The sequence below is a fragment of the Plodia interpunctella genome, chromosome 21 (genome assembly GCF_027563975.2).
Source record: "Plodia interpunctella isolate USDA-ARS_2022_Savannah chromosome 21, ilPloInte3.2, whole genome shotgun sequence".
Taxonomy (NCBI): Eukaryota; Metazoa; Arthropoda; class Insecta; order Lepidoptera; family Pyralidae; genus Plodia; species Plodia interpunctella.
Window position 1 is genome coordinate 7,594,487 of NC_071314.1, and position 20,008 is coordinate 7,614,494.

General features: G+C 33.0%; 1 protein-coding gene across 6 annotated transcripts in view; it reads left to right on the top strand.

Annotated features, from left to right (window-relative positions):
• ct (cut) overlaps positions 1-20,008 on the top strand; it is a 151,127-nt gene that overhangs the window by 52,449 nt on the left and 78,670 nt on the right. Inside the window, exons 1-2 of one of the 6 annotated variants that reach the window (XM_053761024.2) lie at positions 5,873-5,951; positions 6,091-6,215. The exons of the other annotated variants lie outside the window; for them this stretch is intronic. Of the exons in view, the coding sequence (XP_053616999.1) occupies positions 6,141-6,215 (75 nt within the window). The 5' untranslated portion in view covers positions 5,873-5,951; positions 6,091-6,140. Of the gene's footprint in view, positions 1-5,872; positions 5,952-6,090; positions 6,216-20,008 lie in introns of those variants that run through there. 6 annotated transcript variants of the gene reach the window in all.

Consider the following 20,008-nt stretch of genomic DNA (forward strand, 5'->3'; position numbering starts at 1 on the left):
CGACATTAAGGTAATCATACTTTATGAGTTTCCCGCCAAAATAGACGCACAATACCGCTGACACGTCCCTATGTAAAAAGTTAAATTGGTGTTACACTGCGTTGTTATTGGCGTCTGTAATGTAACGCATTATCACGATTCTATTTTAAAATGCAACATTTTATTGTAAAGGCGTCGGCGAGCGCGTAAACCGAGGGAGAAACAACCTATGATTAAATTTATTATTCATAATCTCATTGTCTAAGACGGAAATAACATCCTTGATTTTATCTATTTCATCTTTATTGGCGTTACGATACCACTGGCCGTTAATTTCTCCATTACCTTAAAAAGAATAAAAGCAGCCATGTGGATCATGCCTTAGCACAAACATTTGCATTAGATATTGTTACATATTGTAATCGTAAATTTCCGTTCAATATAATAACAGTCACAAAATTTTATCAATAGAAACGTTGCGATATTTCGTTTGAAATTAGAATCAGTACCGTTTCCGCTTCCGTTCGATATTCGAATCGCGCGTCCGAATTAAGAACATGTTCTAAATATTGAATTAATGATAAACATAGAAATGTCAATAGACAATGAGAGTATCGATCGTATTACAATTTTGAATCATATTTACGTTGCAATTAATATTATGCTTATTCTGTTAATATTGGATATCATTTTCTAATATGAGATTAAGATATTTCTAAGCAATAAATGGGTAACCGTTTAAAGAGCCAATTTTTCATGGTATATCGTTGGAAAACACCTGAACCGAATAATTTCTGAATATTTTTCCGAAGCGTTCGGAAATAAGACAGCGGAGGCAGGCAATAACCATTAAAAGCTTGCGGAGGGCCGTTCAGAAAGTTTTCTTTTCAATAACGCGTCTAATATTCAAATTAAGGCACTAAAGCGGCGAGTCTCAGCGATATATCATCGAAGCTAATCAGATTTCGCCTTGCTACGTGCATTTCGTAAATGTTTTCTGGATTAAACAGGGTATACAGCGATTTACTACTTTCTTCACAGTTTTACGGCGATTTTCCGAGGAATTTCAAGTTTCCTCTGTGTTTTATCTCAGTGGTACTATTTTGAATGTTTGACAAAGTATTACCATTAAGGTAATATTTCGTAAATTTTGAATGAACTTCCATTTTTGAAATTTAAACAAATTACTTTTTTATTGTGACAAGTTTCGGTTATGTCAGTTTTATTGCAGCCAGGAATCATGGTGTTTTCTATGCACTCATGTATAGACATGAGTGTATAGATTACCATACACTCAGTGCAAGTGAATCTAACTAGAAATCAAATTGGATTTTTCGAGTAATTTGTAAAGATCCTTTAAAGTGGTATACATTTACTACCCTTCTGAATATTCCAATTCCTCTTCATGATTATTCCATATAGTAATATGTTAAAAAGAAAAAATATATATTTATGAAAAAGACCATGATTCCTGGCTGCAATAAAACTGACATAACCGAAACTTGTCACAATAATAAAGTATCTTGTTTAAATTTCAAAAATGGAAGTTCATTCAAAATTTACGAACATAATATCTGGAGGCAATACCGATGCGTTAAATCCCGAAGGTTGCGTTCTCAATACACTTGAGCGCCATAAAAAATAATTTAAATTGCTCTTACTGTGTCCCGCTATCGCGAACATTTGCATACTAAAGTAATGCAGGAATCTATGCCGGGACGCACTCTGTGCGTTTCCATTGTGTTACGGTTTTGGAATTTAGAAGGGTGTTGTGTGTGTTTCTTGTTCCTATTCTTGATCATTTTCTTTTAAATACGGACATCGTAGTGATTTTGGCGTAAAACTTTACTAAGCAGAATTTTAAATCTTTTTAAATTGTGGGTTCATAAAATTACATTAAATAAAAATAAGGTACAATAAATTCTTATAAGATAATTTTTGCAATGTTCACTTTATTATATCAATCATTATATTTCTTGCATATAAAATTATTATTAAGATGCACACATCATAAAATAACACTTCTAATTTCCAAAATTTTGAAATGATATTACTGCTGACATAACTCCAAATTAGTAGACTCTACTCTCCCATCGTCATTTAAAAGGACACACTTATTACAGACAATGGAAACACGCCGCGACATTAGAGGAGCGGGGCAAAGAAATTTTATGTGTTATTTTTTTTTTTGTTTTGAAATATGCGCGCTGTTCCGATATTTATGGCCTCCATAGAGGTTACATTTCGGAAAGTAATGAGGTTTGGTTCGGAAAGGGCAATCTAATGCGTAGATTGAGCAGTTAAGCTCATCAGTTCCTTTCTACCCTCCTTTAAGGAATGTCGATCATACATTATTGGTATATTTATGAGCTTTTTGGTGATTTCCATATGGCTTGCGGAGTGAAACTTTGAATATGCAAGTAGATGTGAGCTGAGGGAATCTCAAAAGTAGTAAATTTCAATAATTCTAGTGGGTGAACCATAAAACTTAGTATCGATATTGTAGATCTTATGCATAAATATGTGTATGTACAAACAGCTGTATTTTGCTGCAAATATTTTGAAACTGCTTTATATCTGTAGAAATTAATTCAACTCATCAACTACTCAGGCTTTAAGATTATTTTAGCGTTATTACTATTAATTTATATTCACTTACTAATAATCATTTCTCTATCTACCTATGTTCATGTATATGGATGATGTATGAACCATGTCTGAACAATAAGTAGATCTTGAAAATATTAAAATTCTAAAAACCATGTTCACTAAGCAATTAAATGTAACTGTACAAATCCGACTTTCTGTGTTCCCATAGCCGAGTCATATCACAAAAGCAACCGGACCGTACGAACAACATTATGCGTCCAAATATAATAGTCACGGTAGATAAAACATAAAATTTGGTAGAAGCCCAATCTGATAATGAGTATGAGTTATAAAACGTTATAATTTATTTATATTAATTAAACATCGTGCTAAGTGTACCGAAACAGGTTCAATGTACTTTTTCGTCCAATAATGCCGATGTTTTCGAAAAAGTATCAAGTAGAGAGTATTAAATCTTATTTGGATCCGTATATATTTTTGTGAGAAATCGGACAAAACCAACATCGCTTTGTAACTGGCATGACACATAGCTTATAAAAAACGAAATAAGGGCAAAAATTTTAAAAATACTCTTGAAATATGTAACACGGCCCTTTATTTCGCGGTAATAGCGGCGAATTCGAAATGATTTTGGGTAGGCTGATGTGCTGTCGACTGTACCTACACATATGTACTTTATAGAGTCTAGCTAGATTACGTTACTATCTATAAAATTCAAACGGCAAAGAAATCTCTAGCACAGCGCACTAGATATTGGTACTCAGAAAAGCATTTTGTATACAACCATTTAATTAGAAGCAAAATTACGGTACCTACCCTAACAATAATTCGGACAGTAAGTTGAATTATTGTTTACGGCTCACAATTACTTTAGATAATTCTAAATTCAAATTGCACTAATCTGTACAATGATCGCCAGCATTCATTGGCCAAAACAATATATATTTTCTCATAAAAAGTAGCCCAAAAATACGCAAGCGAAATTAAACCGTACGCGTTTAGATATACGGATTGGATCTCTTCATTTATTCACTAATAAAGATAATTAATTAAAAATGTATATTCACTAAAACAGTTCATTTTTCAAATTCTTTCGAAGTCAACGCATCGTATTGTGAGAGATTGTGCTTATATTGTATTATTATATTATTATTACAATGTAATTTTGGAGAAGTTTTATTGTAATTTCTATATTCAATCGCATTAAAATTATAATTTTATAGGTGGTTAGATAACGGTAACGGCGGAATCGTTTCTTTTGTTCAATTAAATTCGACTTTCTAGCGCAATTATACTTTTGTGTACTAAAAAAGCAACTAATTAACGACTATTATGACAGCTGTTATTGAACTATACAAACTGTTATTATGCGAGGTCTTGAAGAGGTTAAACTTTTTTGTCGACTGTCAAAAAGGCGATAACTTTAAAATGGGGATTGGGAATTGAACTTCGAGATATACCATAGTTTTAGTGCTATTCATATGCTATAATATCATCAACATATGCATACATTTTTATATATAATGTTGAATGAATCATTGTTTAATTTGCTTTATTTTTCGCCGGAAATCGCTAACTACGGGTATCCTGTCTCTCGCGGACAAATATTTTTATCTACTTGTACACACACCTATATTGGATGTGTTAATAATGTCGAATATCAGACAACATGGCCGCCGGCAAAAAGTATGGATATTTTATTTAATTAAATATAAATACTTCGTCAAGTAATTTGGCGGCGTGTGGTTCCGCCCTAGTATAGGACCACTCCATATCCTTCTGTGGATGTCGTACGAGGCGACTACGGGACATACAGCCTAGGCAGCTGATAGGCAACAACAGCATTCCCAAGGACGGTTGACGTTAGACAGGCGGCCGGTTGTAATGTCACTTCCGAATCTTCAACATTTCAAGGTTTTTTTTACGCTGACCCCGGGCTTCGTGGCTTCACAACCCCGAACACGACTGGGAACATGCAGAAATTATAGAGACTTTGTCAAGTAATTTTGAATTATAATTATTTTTGTACTAGGGACTTTTAATCTTACTTAATTTTTGTTATTGTAACTCTACAGATTTCAAGTTAAATATTGATTGAAAAAAAAATAAGATTCAAGAATTCAAGAACTCAACTTTTTTCTATAATGTCACAGGTCACACGAGTGCACGAACATAGATAATTATTATTTAAGAAATTGGTGACAAATTTAAATATCGAACAAAAAGCCGTAACAAAAATCAAGTTTGGAACGAGAAATTCAATCAAGCGTAAAAATAATAAATCAAACGGGTTCAAGAAATCGTGACCCCGTACTTTCTCACCGACCAGCTTCTTAATATGCAAATAATCGATCGGATCTATCGACTGTCACCCCTACAGATAAAAATATGGAGCAATAAAAAAACCAGTTTTTATTTTTTAAACATCGAACTCACATAAATTGTGACCCCAATATTGTTCTATGATTTATACCCTTATCGATTTGCATATGGTAATAGGTACACGATAAATACATTTTATAATTATTCTTGAACCAGTTTAGATATTTAGTATGCGCGAATAAATAGTAATTTTTAAAATTATTCCAATTTCTCACGACTGCGTGATTGATTTCAATAATTATTATGTACCCTTTTTAATTTATATGCTGCCTTATTAAAATACAGGAAATTCATTAGTATCTATTTTATACCAATTGTAGCTAAATTTAAAATGATTGTGTTACTCAAAAAAAATCTGCAGGAAACAATAAAATATAAATATTAAAAAAAATACTTCTTTGCTATCAAAATGCAAAGATTAATCTTTCTAATGTATTTATAGAAAAACATATTAGCAATTCACGTCACAATGCTCCTCAGCATCTTTCATAACTCTGATTACGTCAACTACAAAGAAATCAAAAAATATCTAACTGATATTAATGCGCGCGCATGCATTGTAAAGAACCCATTTCCGAACACACAATGATGCAGGACCCATCTGTACTAGGGTTGTGGCATCTGAACCCCCTAATCCCATCTTTAAAAAAATAAAAAGTTCTCAATGGTTATTAAACCTGTTTTACCGATTGATCGCCGATTCCGATTTTAAATGTCGAACGACAATGGAGGATCGCATCGGATATTTGCATACGTTTTCTTGCGATGCAAATGAGAAGATTTTTGAGACGTATGGGAACGTTTGGGAGCTCATATGCTAATGGGCGATAAGCGATGTGATGCTAGTTTTATCTGTGCTCGTCAGTTGCCCGCGCGCTTTCGATGTGACAGCGTCACGGGCGCGGCCATTTCTGACTGTTTACAAACTTCGAAATTGGAATACGAGATATTTCTTGCATTCTTTTTTATCAATCCAGCCAGTAAACAGGATATTTGAAAATCGAATTATTAATTATTACTTCAAATTAAATAATCTTTGATTTTTTTTTTAATTCGTTGTTTTTTTTTTCAAAGATTTTTTAATTGCATGTGTTATATTAATTTTTCGATTTTTTTCAGGTTTAGTGTTACAAATATCTGTGTTATTGACTAAGATATAAACTGTGCATATGAATGGACTATTCAGTGACAAATTAATGAAATTGTATGTTGAAATTATGAAAATTAGGAGTTATTATCATGAGGTGAGTGCACGTAATTTAGATTTAAAAATTGCATTTTATTACTTTAATTGTTAATTTGAAGCATAGATTTAAAGTGTCAAAAAGAAATAATTTATTTAAAAAAATATTCCACACCGCGATTTCATTTTTAATACTGTTTGGATACATGTAGAGTTTATAAATAAACTTAGTTCAGTTTTAACCCTGTTTCTAACTTGAGACGGTCCTAATGAAAAGAGAATCTATAATGTAGAACAGAATAGAGTTATGCAAGAAACGGCTACGTCATACTAAAAAAAAAACTTTTATAAAGTGCTATTTTAAAAACTTACATTATTTCTTTGTAATTTAGGTACCTATTGTTTTTCTGTGGCAAAAAATGTTACAATACCAAGTTTTTTTAAGAAAACTTTTTTTCTTTAAAACTTCTCTGCGTTACGTCACATAACATTATTTGGGCAAAAATTAAAATGAAAAAAAAAAACGAAAATTATGTTTTGTAATCTTGTTCCAAATATTTCTTTGTCAATCGTAAAAAAAAATCTAATGGTTATGTAGCATTGGTTTAGTAGGCAGCCGAAAGGTATGGAACATTGTACCTATATTCATTGCAAACTCGCCGCTATTGCAGCGCCATAGAAGTTAATGCTGGGTAACTTGATGTAGTGTTGACTGTACAATTATTTTATTTATCCGATTTTTTATGAGCTTAGCTATGCGTTAAAACGAAAAAAGTCTTATCGCTATTTTATAAAAAAATTAAATGTACAATGTGATAGGTCTAAACATTGTGAGCTCTGTGGCGTCCTCACGTCCCGTAATTAAGAGAGACACGAATTAGCGACACGAAAGATGTGTGTTTTTCTTTTGTCGCATGCGAGCACGTGCGGTTACGAGGTAGGTTCTATTCGAGTGATTTTGCTAGCGAATAAAAGAAAATAAACCTCAGTATTTTCAGCCAGTAATTTATTGAAAAACATAGGTTTTAAATTAATTAATGGCTGAAAATACTGGCGTAAATAATGAATCTGAACGGAAGAAGTTATGCGAGTTACTGAACATTTTAAGACAACTTAATACGTGTGTTAAAAAAAACCGTGACTATTCAGAAATATATCGATTTTACAAGAAAAAGATAAAATCGAGATCTCGAAATCAAAATCAAATAATTATTGTGAAATTAAATTTATTATTGATGTGAAATTATTCATTATATATTATCAAAATATACATATTTAAATGGATTTTGTTATATACATGTCACACATGATTTCAACTTATTTTTGAAAATAATAATGAGATGAAAAAAATCTGGAATCGAGCGGGAATTGAACTGCTATGGTCTCGATAGCACAGTGGTCAAGAGCACGGTCCCGGATAGACAGGGGCGCGGGTTCAATCCCCGCTCGATTCCAGAATTTTTTCATCTCATGATTATTATCAAAAATATTTAAATAATTATTTCAAAATTCCATTTTTAACCTTGATACCTTCAAGAAAGGGAAAAATCAGGCTCTCAATGTATATATACTTGTAATATTAAATGATATACTTTAATTAATAAATACCAATTTTTGGAAGGATAAATTCCAGGTTTAACCTGGTCGATAAATAACTTTATTAGCGACTCACCCCTGTGATTACCGAATGGGAAAGTTAAGCACACGTCCCTGCTAAATCAATTTGCCCCATTTTAAAATCCGCCTTCGGCCCGAGAAAAACTTCTAACGAAACCCTACGAACCCTTTTTCATCAATTAATTATCTAATTCATACATTGTTCCCTTTCCTGTCTTTATCTAATGCGACAGAACGTGTAAGGTTTATTAAGGCCCTTTGCTACGTAAAACTAGAAAAAGACGGTAAATCGATGGTGGCGTTATCAAAGTCGTTTTGGGATAAAAATTTTTATCCCAACAATTTTTATCCCAAAAATGACTTCGATGTCTCATTATTTTAATAAAAAAAATAATAATCGAATCGTAATCCAAACTAATAATAATTATAAATGCGAAAGTACGGTTGTTTGTTTGTCACCTCTTCACGCTCTATCCACTCAACTAATCTTCTTGAAATTTTGCATACATGTAGTTTGAAGTATGGAGAAGGACATAGGGTACATTTCATCGCGGAAAATTAATTAAAATTAACTAGTAATTAAACAACGATGTCCCTAACGGACGACTAAGTAAAATTAATAGAAATTTCTGAAGTATCAAAGTAAAATTACGTGCGTCTACGAGCTTTTATCGAGTTTTAGGGATAATTTAAAAAACCTACGGAAATTTAAGTGTATTAATAGGTCCTTTGAGGCGATTTCCCTCGATATCAGAGCAGCTATCGACCTTTTTGCGAGCACAAAGCGTATCGGGCTGGACGTAAAAACCCTTTAACTTATGATGAATTAGCAAGCTCCTACGGTCTATGTCTCCCGCGTTATCTCCACCCCCCGCCGGGGTGGTCACCCCTCACACCCCAAGCCACGGGAATAAATATGAGTGAAAAAAGTGTACGACTCAAGTAACCAAATTAAAATTTGGGCGTAATTGTTTTTTATTTCTGTATGTTAAATATTTTGAATGTAATTATTTTCTATCATATGAATTTACTTTTGCCCACAACTTCGTGTGTGAGTAAAAATCAGTTTCACGCGGGAATTTCGGGAAATCCCTTCTTAGTGCTCCCCTACACTGTCCTATGAGCGTACACACCAAATTAGTGCTTTCTACGCTCAGTAGTATCGGCTGTGCGTTATCTGTCAGTCGGTCACTCAGTAACGCAAGAGTTTTATATTATATAGATTTCTGGTTCAGGAAAATATCGTGAGGAAATTGCACACTGGTTGACAGTTTAAGTTCATTAGTGTGTACGCGACTACTCGACACTATAAGTACTATCGTAAAAGAAATGTCAGAAGCCTTTCCTCGAAAAGATAGAAATCTGGATTATTTTGTAAGTGTTCATGTCTTGTCATGATTTCATAGTTATTCTCAATTTGTTATCCCTAAATTCAAATTCAAATTCAAATTCAAATCATTTATTCAGAAATTAGACCTTCACAGGCACTTTTTCTCGTCAATATTTATAGTTATTTCTCACAAGCTACAAATTACTGGCATTTCGGAACGACCACTGCTGAGAAGAAATGCCGAAAGAAACTCATTTGAACAGTGTTGGTCCCTATCATGCCAGATCGGCTTACCATTATTGTTTCTTACAATGTTTTTTTTTTCTTTCTAATAATATATAAAAGTACATAATGTACATAGTCAAAAGGTATATCAAAACAGGTTATGATTGTGATCCGAGTGCTGATTATAATATATATATATATATACATATATCGTATATATATATATTATAATCACCTATAGTAACACAGTTCCCTTGATCTAATAAAACTTTGAAAATAAGATTGCTAGCGACATACATTTCCACCATTTATGAATATTATATGGCAAATTATGAATGGTTTGTCTCAAAAAAAAAAACTCAAAAAAAAAAAAAAAAAGATTCATTAAACTAAAACGTAAATTGCCTCCAAATGTGGGCCTCCAAAGCCCTTTAAAACTAAAATTGGCCAAGTCACTCGCAGGTTGTCGCTCAAAAAGGTTCCATGTCGCGTATTAATCCTTTAGGAAAAAGCCCTTCCGATAAGGGCGATGTTTAGATATGCCCATCACTTATTCGTATACTTATACAGGGGGTCCTATAGAAAAACATTGGCGTAAAAAGTGGGTTGCAAATTAGGAGAGGGGGGGGGGTTGGGTAGGCTCTGTCGAAGTGACCACTGAGTAGGGTCGGTATTATGTGGATGACGTCGTTATGTGTTGATCAATTTAATGTGTATAGAATGTTTAGATAGTACAGCTTTTTCTCCTAGACTCGTTATGAATTATTATTATTATTTTAATGACATTATTTCTTATTGTAGTTTTAAATAAATAGATTGAATCAAATCATTTTTATATTAGATCTTCACAGGCAGTTTTTCATGTCAAATGTTATATTATAATAATAATAATAATAGTAGCTTTATAAAAAGCATATCGGAAGAAATGCCGAAAGAAACTCATATGAACAGTGTTGGTCCCTATCGTGCCAGAAGGGCTTGCCATTATTGTTTCTTACATATTTTGTTTTCTAATAGTAAAAAGTACATGTTCAAAAAGTATACAAAAACATGTTATGATTATGATCGAGTGTTGATAAAAAAGTTATGTAAAACATCAAAAGCAATGAATAAAAATAAATAGTTATTTATATAAACAATGATAATGATTCTAATAATATTCGGTAATTTAAAAATTAAAAATCACGGTGACTTAATTATGTATCTATTATATTACACAATAACAATTCAAATAAATACATGAAACATGAAATTGAAAGAAGACAAATTTAATAAACAATAATACACAAAAAAATCACAGCCTGTCGCGAAACTTGGTAATACATTTCATTACCAAGTTGTAGTGATGGGAAACTCTTAAATCGTTTAAAAGTTCGCCAACTCGGTATCGATGCGCGCGGCATCCTTTCTCGATTAATTCAATTTCGTTAAAATCCCAACTTCACTTTTAATCCGATCGATCCCCGTTAATTTCGGGACCCTTTGCCCTTTTGCCTCGTAAACAAAATAATAATATTAAAGTATATTGATCTAGTTATCTTGCGTTTGTCTTTGAACGATTAATTGGTAGAATAAGCGGAGTGACAGCCCGGATAATTCCTACTAAGTCCTATGGTTTAAAATGAAAAAAAAAAAGATTTAATAATGTCTAAATTATCAGTAACTAGTGTCTCTGACTTCGCTCGGGAAAAACATAATAAATTATACACCTAAACCAACTTCAAGAATCACACTATGTATTGGTGAAATCCGCATGAAAATCCGTGGAGTAGTTTTTTAATTTATAGCGAACATATAGATAGAAGCGGCAAATTACTGTTTACAGGGATAAGGATGTTAGGGACGGACTAGATCATAAGAATTAATAATTTTATTAAGCCAATAGTGCAATACTTTCTCGTTGAGGTTTGCTCATGTCAAATTTAGGTTTAGGATGTTAAGAGATGGCGATTTATCTGTAGTCCATCGGGGATTGAGTTGTCCTCGTAAGAACTTGGCAGCTTCCCAAATAGTTCTGCGGCAGTCAAATTATATTTATGAATTATATATACTACATAGGTTATTCCACCTTTTTGTAAATAAATTCACCTTTTATAATTTTCTGAAATCTGTAATCTGATAATGTATTTTCAACTCTCGAAACAAAATAAAAACAAGTGTCTGTTAGAACAAGTGACATCAGACCACCGACACGCGTTATATCTCCTTCTCATTTACCCATTTCAGTCTTTCGCAAAATCGCATCAGAATAATGAGACAACAGACTCATCTCAAACGTCTAATACTAAGAAAAAATTATACCAAAATAATTGAGAAATAAAACGTTGTTCCATTTAAGTGCTTAATTACCAACAATTGCTCACGTGATTAACCTCTTTTAGAGACGACGCGAACAGGAATCCGATTCCAATTAGAATCGAATCGCGGGCTAAATGAGGTGCGAATCGATGACAAGTGCTTTTCATCCCGCGCAACTAGTGATGTGCTAAATTAACTCGACTACCTTTTTAGAATGATGCTCTTTGATTTCGTGCTTTCGACGAATCTAACGAAGTTATTAAGAGCTAAAGCTAGCAACCACACCTGGGATTAGTACCGTTGAATTTTGTATTTGTATCGTAAATGTCTTGTTCCATGCCACCATCTATCTTTTAATTGACTAATTAGAAAGTTCTGTTTGTCTGTCGCCTTCGTTTTACGATATAGGCTACATTCCGTAAATAATTTTACAAAATAAGACTGCAATACATTTATGTGTGTATCTAGTACAAATACAAAGCATTCAATATCTTTCCTAAATATTTTGAGAAATGTACGCTTTAAACATATTCTAACAAGAACATGACGTATAAATAAAACAATTTTATTTTATATTTTCAATAAATACAGCGCCAATTACCAATTACGAGTGATTATAAATTAATGTTGCCAACTAAAAGCCCGCGCGGGCAAATATTTCCGCAAAGACAGCGGAGTTTCCAACTCTTTGCAACTCCGAGCAACTCGATGAGCTACAAATAGGCATCGGAATTAAGTTTCTGTCGGTTTTCTGTTCGCCTTTTAATTATTTCGTCCCTCCATCCAGGTGCTCCCCGATCAGCCCCTTCCTACTTTTGATTTTGCTCACAAACTGATAGACTCTTTAAACTTATATAATTACGTTTGCTGTTGACTCAGTTCGATAAAGTTGCCAATTGGTTATATAAAGGCATCGTATTCAGTCACGTCAATTAAAAACTTTTCAGTCCAAACAAATATTGCATCAACATTATTGTTTGAATCGTTTTAATGGCTACCGTTAACCCAATACACTTATTTGTTTCATTCTCTGACGAAATGCTCGCATCGTCAAATATAATCCGGACGTTGACAATAGCCAATAAAAATAATCTCAAAATATATAACTTTTCGACTATAGAAACAAACTTTCCCTCACTATTTCTCAAGTTTTTAATAACCTATCAACACGGCAACTCTATACGCATAACAAATCGCTAAAAGAATATGAAACAAAGATGGCACCGTTCCAAAGTTGAAGGAATCCGATGATTCACTCGGTGTTTCGACACTTGCCGATCAATCGGATCGTTTGCGTTCAAATCGACGAATCAATCAATCGATGTGCGCTGCATCACTAATGCTGACAGCGAATGAGCGTATCAATAAATCTTTATGTTCACACCGGTCAATTTATAAATGTGATTTGAAATTCGAATGATTATTTTCAAGTTTTATATCACCTGCCTAGATTTTTAAGCGGTATTATTTTATTAATAATTATTTCATATACCTACTGTTTTATATATTTTGTATATATGGCACATTTATGTGTAAATATAAAAATAAGACATCTGTTTCTAAGAATAAAATTTCCTGATTCGCCCCTCGTCTGAGTCAAATGTCACCTACAATTCACATGTCATACAACCAGACACATTACTCCTTTCTATATCTAATAACATACAAGTGACACGATTCGGTCTGTCTGTTAAGATAAAAGCGAAACCTCCCCCATGTCAAAGATTAATTGTTCTTAGACGGTCCAATCGACTATAATAATTTATTATCTGCCTAATTGCGCCATGTCCTGTCTGCATGTGATTTAATTACTATTGATTTGATGTTCTCGACTTTTTTTACTTGAAGAAGTTATAGATCTACTTACATATTAATGCACATGTATGTGCTCATATGTGTTTTTTATTCTATTCATTTGTTCATCATAGATTGTACATGCACTTTACAACTATATTAAAATATTCAAAAAAATCCTAAAACTATTTACAAATTAGCATATCAAACATTCGCTTTTCGAATTTATAATTCGAATTTCTATTTCCATATTTTTTTAATTATATTCCTGACAAAACTGACAGGAATATATTTGCAAACGCAAATGTCTTTGCTCTCGCGATTCAAAAATGGAATGTCATTTAAAAAATATACGTTCAAATAATATATATAAATCACTCCCTTCTGCATCGACCACCCTGTACTCTATATAGCAGCGTTACAAGGGAGATAAAAGGCGCCTAATATCGCCAATAAAGCCTTTATTCGACAAAAACGTTATTGAACAGCAGTAAGTGTTGTAAAGGTAATTAAATGTGACGTTTTATTGGCAATTTGATATGTACACGTGTTCTGGGTGATATTTTGTAGCTGTGCCTCGGGATTTCGCTTTTGTAGGAATTTTGGTATTATACGTTATCTATGCTATGATTATACCTGTGTACCAAATTTCATGGAGATCAGTTAAGTAGTTCTTAGGACCTCCTGGTATACGTGTAGCTCTAGTGGTCAGTCGAATAATCCTATCTTTGAAATGCATCATTTTTGACTAATTACTGTAAGCCCAATAGCTTTCTCCATGTGAAGCCGACCTTATAATAAGCATTAGGCATTTAAAGCAATTCATTTGATTTTTATCTGTTCACACGCATTGTTCTCCGTGTCTGTGGTACGGGGTAAAATGGGCGACGGTCCAAAACGTCCAACATTAGCCCTTTTGAGCCAAAGGCTGAGGTTGGACATTTTGTGAAACGCTAGTCTACAGACTTACGTGAAATCTTAGATCTCTGATACAAGTCTTATTTAGAGGACAATGTTGCTGTTAAATTGTGGAAACTAACCGATAATGAACGCTTTGTCATAGAATAGTGAGGTATCAGAAGAGCACCGTTGTTTGCTACCTAACAAACTTGACTTCAGGTAATAAAGAAAACAGTATTTTTTTGTCATTTTTTAAATTTTGGTTTTACATATGATTGTTTCATTCCTACATAGTCATTAGTTACTTTATAATATTACATTTCGTATCCAATATAGCCTATAAATTTGCCATCGACACGCCAAGAAATAAATAAATAAATATATAAGGACAAATCACACAGATTGAGCTAGCCCCAAAGTAAGTTCGAGACTTGTGTTATGAGATACTAATTCAACGATACTATATTTTATAACATATACATATATAGATAAACATCCAAGAACCGGGCCAATCAGAAAAAGATCATTTTCCATCATGACCAGACCGGGGATCGAATCCGGGACCTCTCAGTTCAGTGGAAAGAACTTTAACCACTGCGCCACCGAGGTCATCAATAACTAAAATTATGATTACATTAATTATCTGTGCCCCGTGATAAAGCTAACTAGCTAATAGTAAATTAAAACAAACAGAAAATCGGACAAAACCGAACATAACTAATTAATATGTTACTAAAAGCCTAATATAAACAAGTAAAACAGAGAGGAAGTTTTGTAACAAACGAATGATTGTCCCGCAGACTTGATCGTACCGACTATACGCGACTCCCAAACTTTATTCAGACTCCGACATAGAATAATGTTGTAAACAGCATTTCAACAGAGGATACTTAGGTACCTATATTCTCATAATCTTGAAGCAACGGGACGAAGATATTCGTTTGTTTATACAATTATGTCCCGTTACAGCAAATGGTTGCGCGTTTAAATGCAAAAAAAAATACTATTGAATGTTTATTTTTTAGTTTAAAAAATTTTAAATAAATTGCGCTAGATAATAAATATTAAGCTGAACGTTAGTCTACCTTGAAAACAAGTAAAACCTATGTTATTATTTTAACATTTTAATTTATTTTAGAATAAACTTAAACACGAATATTTTTGTAAATAGTTTTTGTATGTTTTACTGTTTTAGAATTATAATTTATCAGAGTGTCATAACTGTCGATTGACATCAGTGTTGATCATCAAATTATAATTAATTTTTTGTCGAGTCTCCAATCACCGGTCTCACAGAGACTGTCAAATTTAGGTACTTACATTCACTGCAAATACATTCTACGTCAAATTCCTAATCTATAGTTCAGGTGCGGAACACCGATTCCGTTTTATTGACTCGAAGTTGACTAACTCAATATTTGTTTATGATTGCAAGCGACATATGGTGCTCACTTCGAGTTATGATCGTAGTTTTTGATTAGGGGTTCCGTATAAATGTTTTGAAATAGAATGTTCGGAGTTTGTGTCATTTGGTTTTGTTCAGTTTTGTGGGAATTTTCCTAATATATTTCAACTTTACAAATTTGGATTTTCCAATTTATATAATCAAATATATTATTAAAATTGCCATGAAAAATATTTACTTAACTGAAGTCCATTAAATTCCTTGAAATCTAGCCATTTAACACAAACTCCGACAATATTAAAGCTCTTTTATGCATGAAACTAACCGCAGAAGAATCTGGCAATAATTAAAAAAATCCCTGAAATGTCTAAAAAATTTTACATCAAAGGCATCAAACGGTAATGACCAAAAAATAGCAAATTCTCGAAACAAAACAGACCACACACGTTTAAATAAAGAACTAGACACACCTACATCTACAAAACAACTAACAAACCAATTATCAAAATTAAACGTCACGTTCGAAATTCGAACGCGCGAATTACCCCGAGCCCAAATGTGGAATCGCCAATCCGATTACCATACATATATAAAAGACACAAAATTCCCGCGATCTTACCCCTTTTCCCCCCTCCTTGGGGGGAGAAGGGGGAGGCTAATGGCACCCCCTCGGATTCATTAGTAAATTAGAACCGGATGAGTCAAAGTTACGAAAATTCAATATCTAATAATGATTAGCTCTTTTGCTACGTGTCTGTCTATCTATTCTGTTTATAATTGCTCGTGAACTTAGTGACTGAGTACTTTAGCAAATGACCTGTTACGTATGTGTATCTATTAGAACTCGTGAAAAAAAACTAGTGTCTTACTGCTAATAGTAAGTACATCCCGTTCCTGTAGTAAAAAAGGCAAAAAATTGATATTTTCATGAGCGGTCCAACAGTAATTGTTCTGGTGTATGAAAATGGTGACCTATTTCAATATACAGACAAAGGAAGATATATTTTAGAAAGAGACCGAGCATGTTCATCAATCGAACTTTTCGTAATTAAACAATTGAATTATTTAGTTCCGATTGGGTCTGTGGGTCCGTACCTGTAGTTTTATGCTTCGCAAAATTTGTATGTTTGTTTGTGCCGTACTTTATTAATTATGAGGTACTACCTCATATTCAAGAAAAATAATATTCAAGTTTTCACAGAAGTGAAAACTTGAATATTAACGTTATGCACACTTTTGACATTTTACGAATTTTCGATCGGGGCCACGTGTCCTGACGCGAGTTTAACATTTTTTACCCATCACAAAAAGTGCACAACGCCGCTAAAGAAGATTTCACTTCAAAATTAAATTATAAAAATAAAATCTCGATTCTATTTACGGGAGCGTTTCTTCAACAAGACATTTTCCATCAATATAATTCATGAGGACCGTGTTCCAGAAGAAAAAGAAAACAGCCAGTAATTCGAAACTGGAAGCAAATTAAAACTGACATGGAGAGATTAAGAGCTGCTTGCAGACTATCGAAGTCTTTCCAAAGAAATTCAAATTTTAATTCCGCTGTTTTTTTTTTTTTGTGAATAATCAAAGCGCGGAATATAACTTCCGCGTTTAAATTTGGAAACGATTATTATGTTCTTTGTGTTTTTTTTTTAATTTAGGAAATAATTTATCCGTGTGAATATCAAAGAAGTTTTTTATTATTTTTATCAGATAGCATACGTTATGGATTTTTACTGTCTCAAAATTTTCTTTTTTTTTTTTAATTTGTACATGTAATGTTTTATTGAAAGGTACATTATGGAAATTAATTACTTATAACCTAATCCCACTATGTTCCCTAGACCAGAAACAATATAGCCAGATATTGTGTTAAAATTATATTTATCTGCAACCATAGATATCAAATTCTCTATATTATTTTTTCCATTTTATGTTCTCAATTTCTAGTGTATGACTCAATGTATGATTTCACATGGGCCGCTGCCAAAATTTTCAAAGACACAGACGGACGGACGTGTAGACAAATAGACAATTATTTTTTGATATAGATAACGGAAGTAGAAATACTGTGATAAGTATTTTGTAGTTTTGTTTTTATTTGTTAAAATCTGACGGTTGATATTCAGCTCGAAATACTCCAGATCGGATCTAATGTCGTATGTACATTATCATGTTATTTTCTAAACAGACCCCAGTGGCGCACGTTTGTCTAACAGAAAACAATATGTAGGGATTATTATTTCAATACACCCAATTTTTGTAGACAGAAAATAATTACATCAAAAACAAAACGCAAAAAAAAAGAAAAAACAAAACGCAATGAACTGTATGTACTTATTGACAGCAGCCCTAGCGAAAACAAAACGCGGGCCAAGGAGACCCGTCCCTTATCATATTTATTTTATTTCAATTCCACACGAATTTAATCCTTTTCCATTAATTAGTGGTCGGGCGTAATGCCCGCCCTTCAGGATGCGTTAATTTTTCTTCGGGGGTTGCGTTACCGATCAAAATCGTTAGGAAACAGAAGTACTCCAAGAAAAGAAGATATTTCTATTTGAATATTATCTCTCTTTCTGTCTTATTTAAACGCATTACCGGCTTCTTCCTTAGTTCATGAAACATCTGAGCGGCTTTTCTATTTCTTCTACACTTCGCACAGTATTCGAGACATTTAATAGTCAGACTACTGGACTTTCTGAACGATTCTTCTTAATTTTAAATGTAACAATCCTTCCTACGAACTTTTAAATGTGTGTCAGTGTGTTTGTTACTCATTCACGCAAAATATAATAGTTGAATTCCGATAAAATTTGATAGCACCTGGAATGAAATATCGAGTATTTATTGTTCTCGATATAATATTGTGCGTACTGTTTGATAGTTTAGTTCATTAGTATGTATGCGATTATATGTCACAAGATGTCGGTAGGTAGTCGTTAGTCATATCTAGACAATTTGATTAAAATCTGACACCAGTACTAGCAATAACACACTTGATAAGAAAGGAGAAAGAAAATTTAAACACACTCGATGAGGGAGACGAAAGAAAATTGTGTGAGACGAAAGAAAATTGTGTGAAACGAAAGAAAATTGTGTAGAAAGTTCAATATCCGTTTTCTAAATATTTTGCGACGGTACGAGTAAATCATAAACGGAAAAAGGGTTTCGCTCGATATTTTTGTACGTCTGGGGTATTGTCTGTTTTTTGTTTTGGAGGACAAGACAAATACACATACACAGTATAGGCTCATCATTAGTAGGATATAAATTCTGTAAAGGCAAATTACATATTTAATTGAAGACTGACCAAAAACTGAAGTTATATCTTCCGAGATGTTATTGAAAATTGAGAATCACTTAAGAAATATTCAGTCACAGATAAAACGTAGCCCATTTTATGACTCATAGACAATAAAGACAGCGATCAATCACGCTCAATTGAGTCTATGGCACAAATCACGCATTACGTAAGGAGATGACAAATCTTTACCCTTGCCACCTACGGCTTTCTTAATAGATATTAAGTAGTTGGAATATTAGTGGCCGATTTCATGAATGAACACTATAAGAATCGTAGAAGTAGTGATCTCAGCCACAAGAATTCTATTACACTTTGTGTTCGCATGAAAGGAACTATCGCCAGATCATGATCAAATGATCGAAGAGCCGGCGCAAAGACTATTTTTTATTTATTGCTGGCAATAACTGGATAAGGATGGCCCAGGACAGAGATGGTCGTCGTAGACGGAAGGAGGCCTACACCCAACAGTGGGTGAAGCAGGGCTGTAGATAATAATGATAACATACGAAAAGTAATTGTTATTTAGGTACTATACAATAAACACGATAATGAATCAAAGCACACTAAATTATAAATAACTGTATACAGAGGTGTATGAAACTGTTGCAAATTAAATGTTCAAAAGTACATACCGAATAATTAAATGTTTACAACTAGAAAGTAGAATGTTCATTAAAAATCATCAGCCTCATTCAATTAAACAAAAAAACAAAAAAGAAAAGAATCGAAATCACGAAACCGCCGCGTGAAATTGTGTGAACAGACGCATAAAAATAACATGAAACATTATATATGACCGAAGTTCGGTTATATTGCCCAAAATCTCTTTATAATTACAATGATAATAGTAGTCGAGACACAGTTTTAGAGATTATTATAGTTTGTAATGTGAGAAAAAGTTACAATGTCAATTGAAAGTAGGAAAATTGTGCTAGATTTGAAAAGATAAACTGTGGTGACATTGATTAATTGTTGATT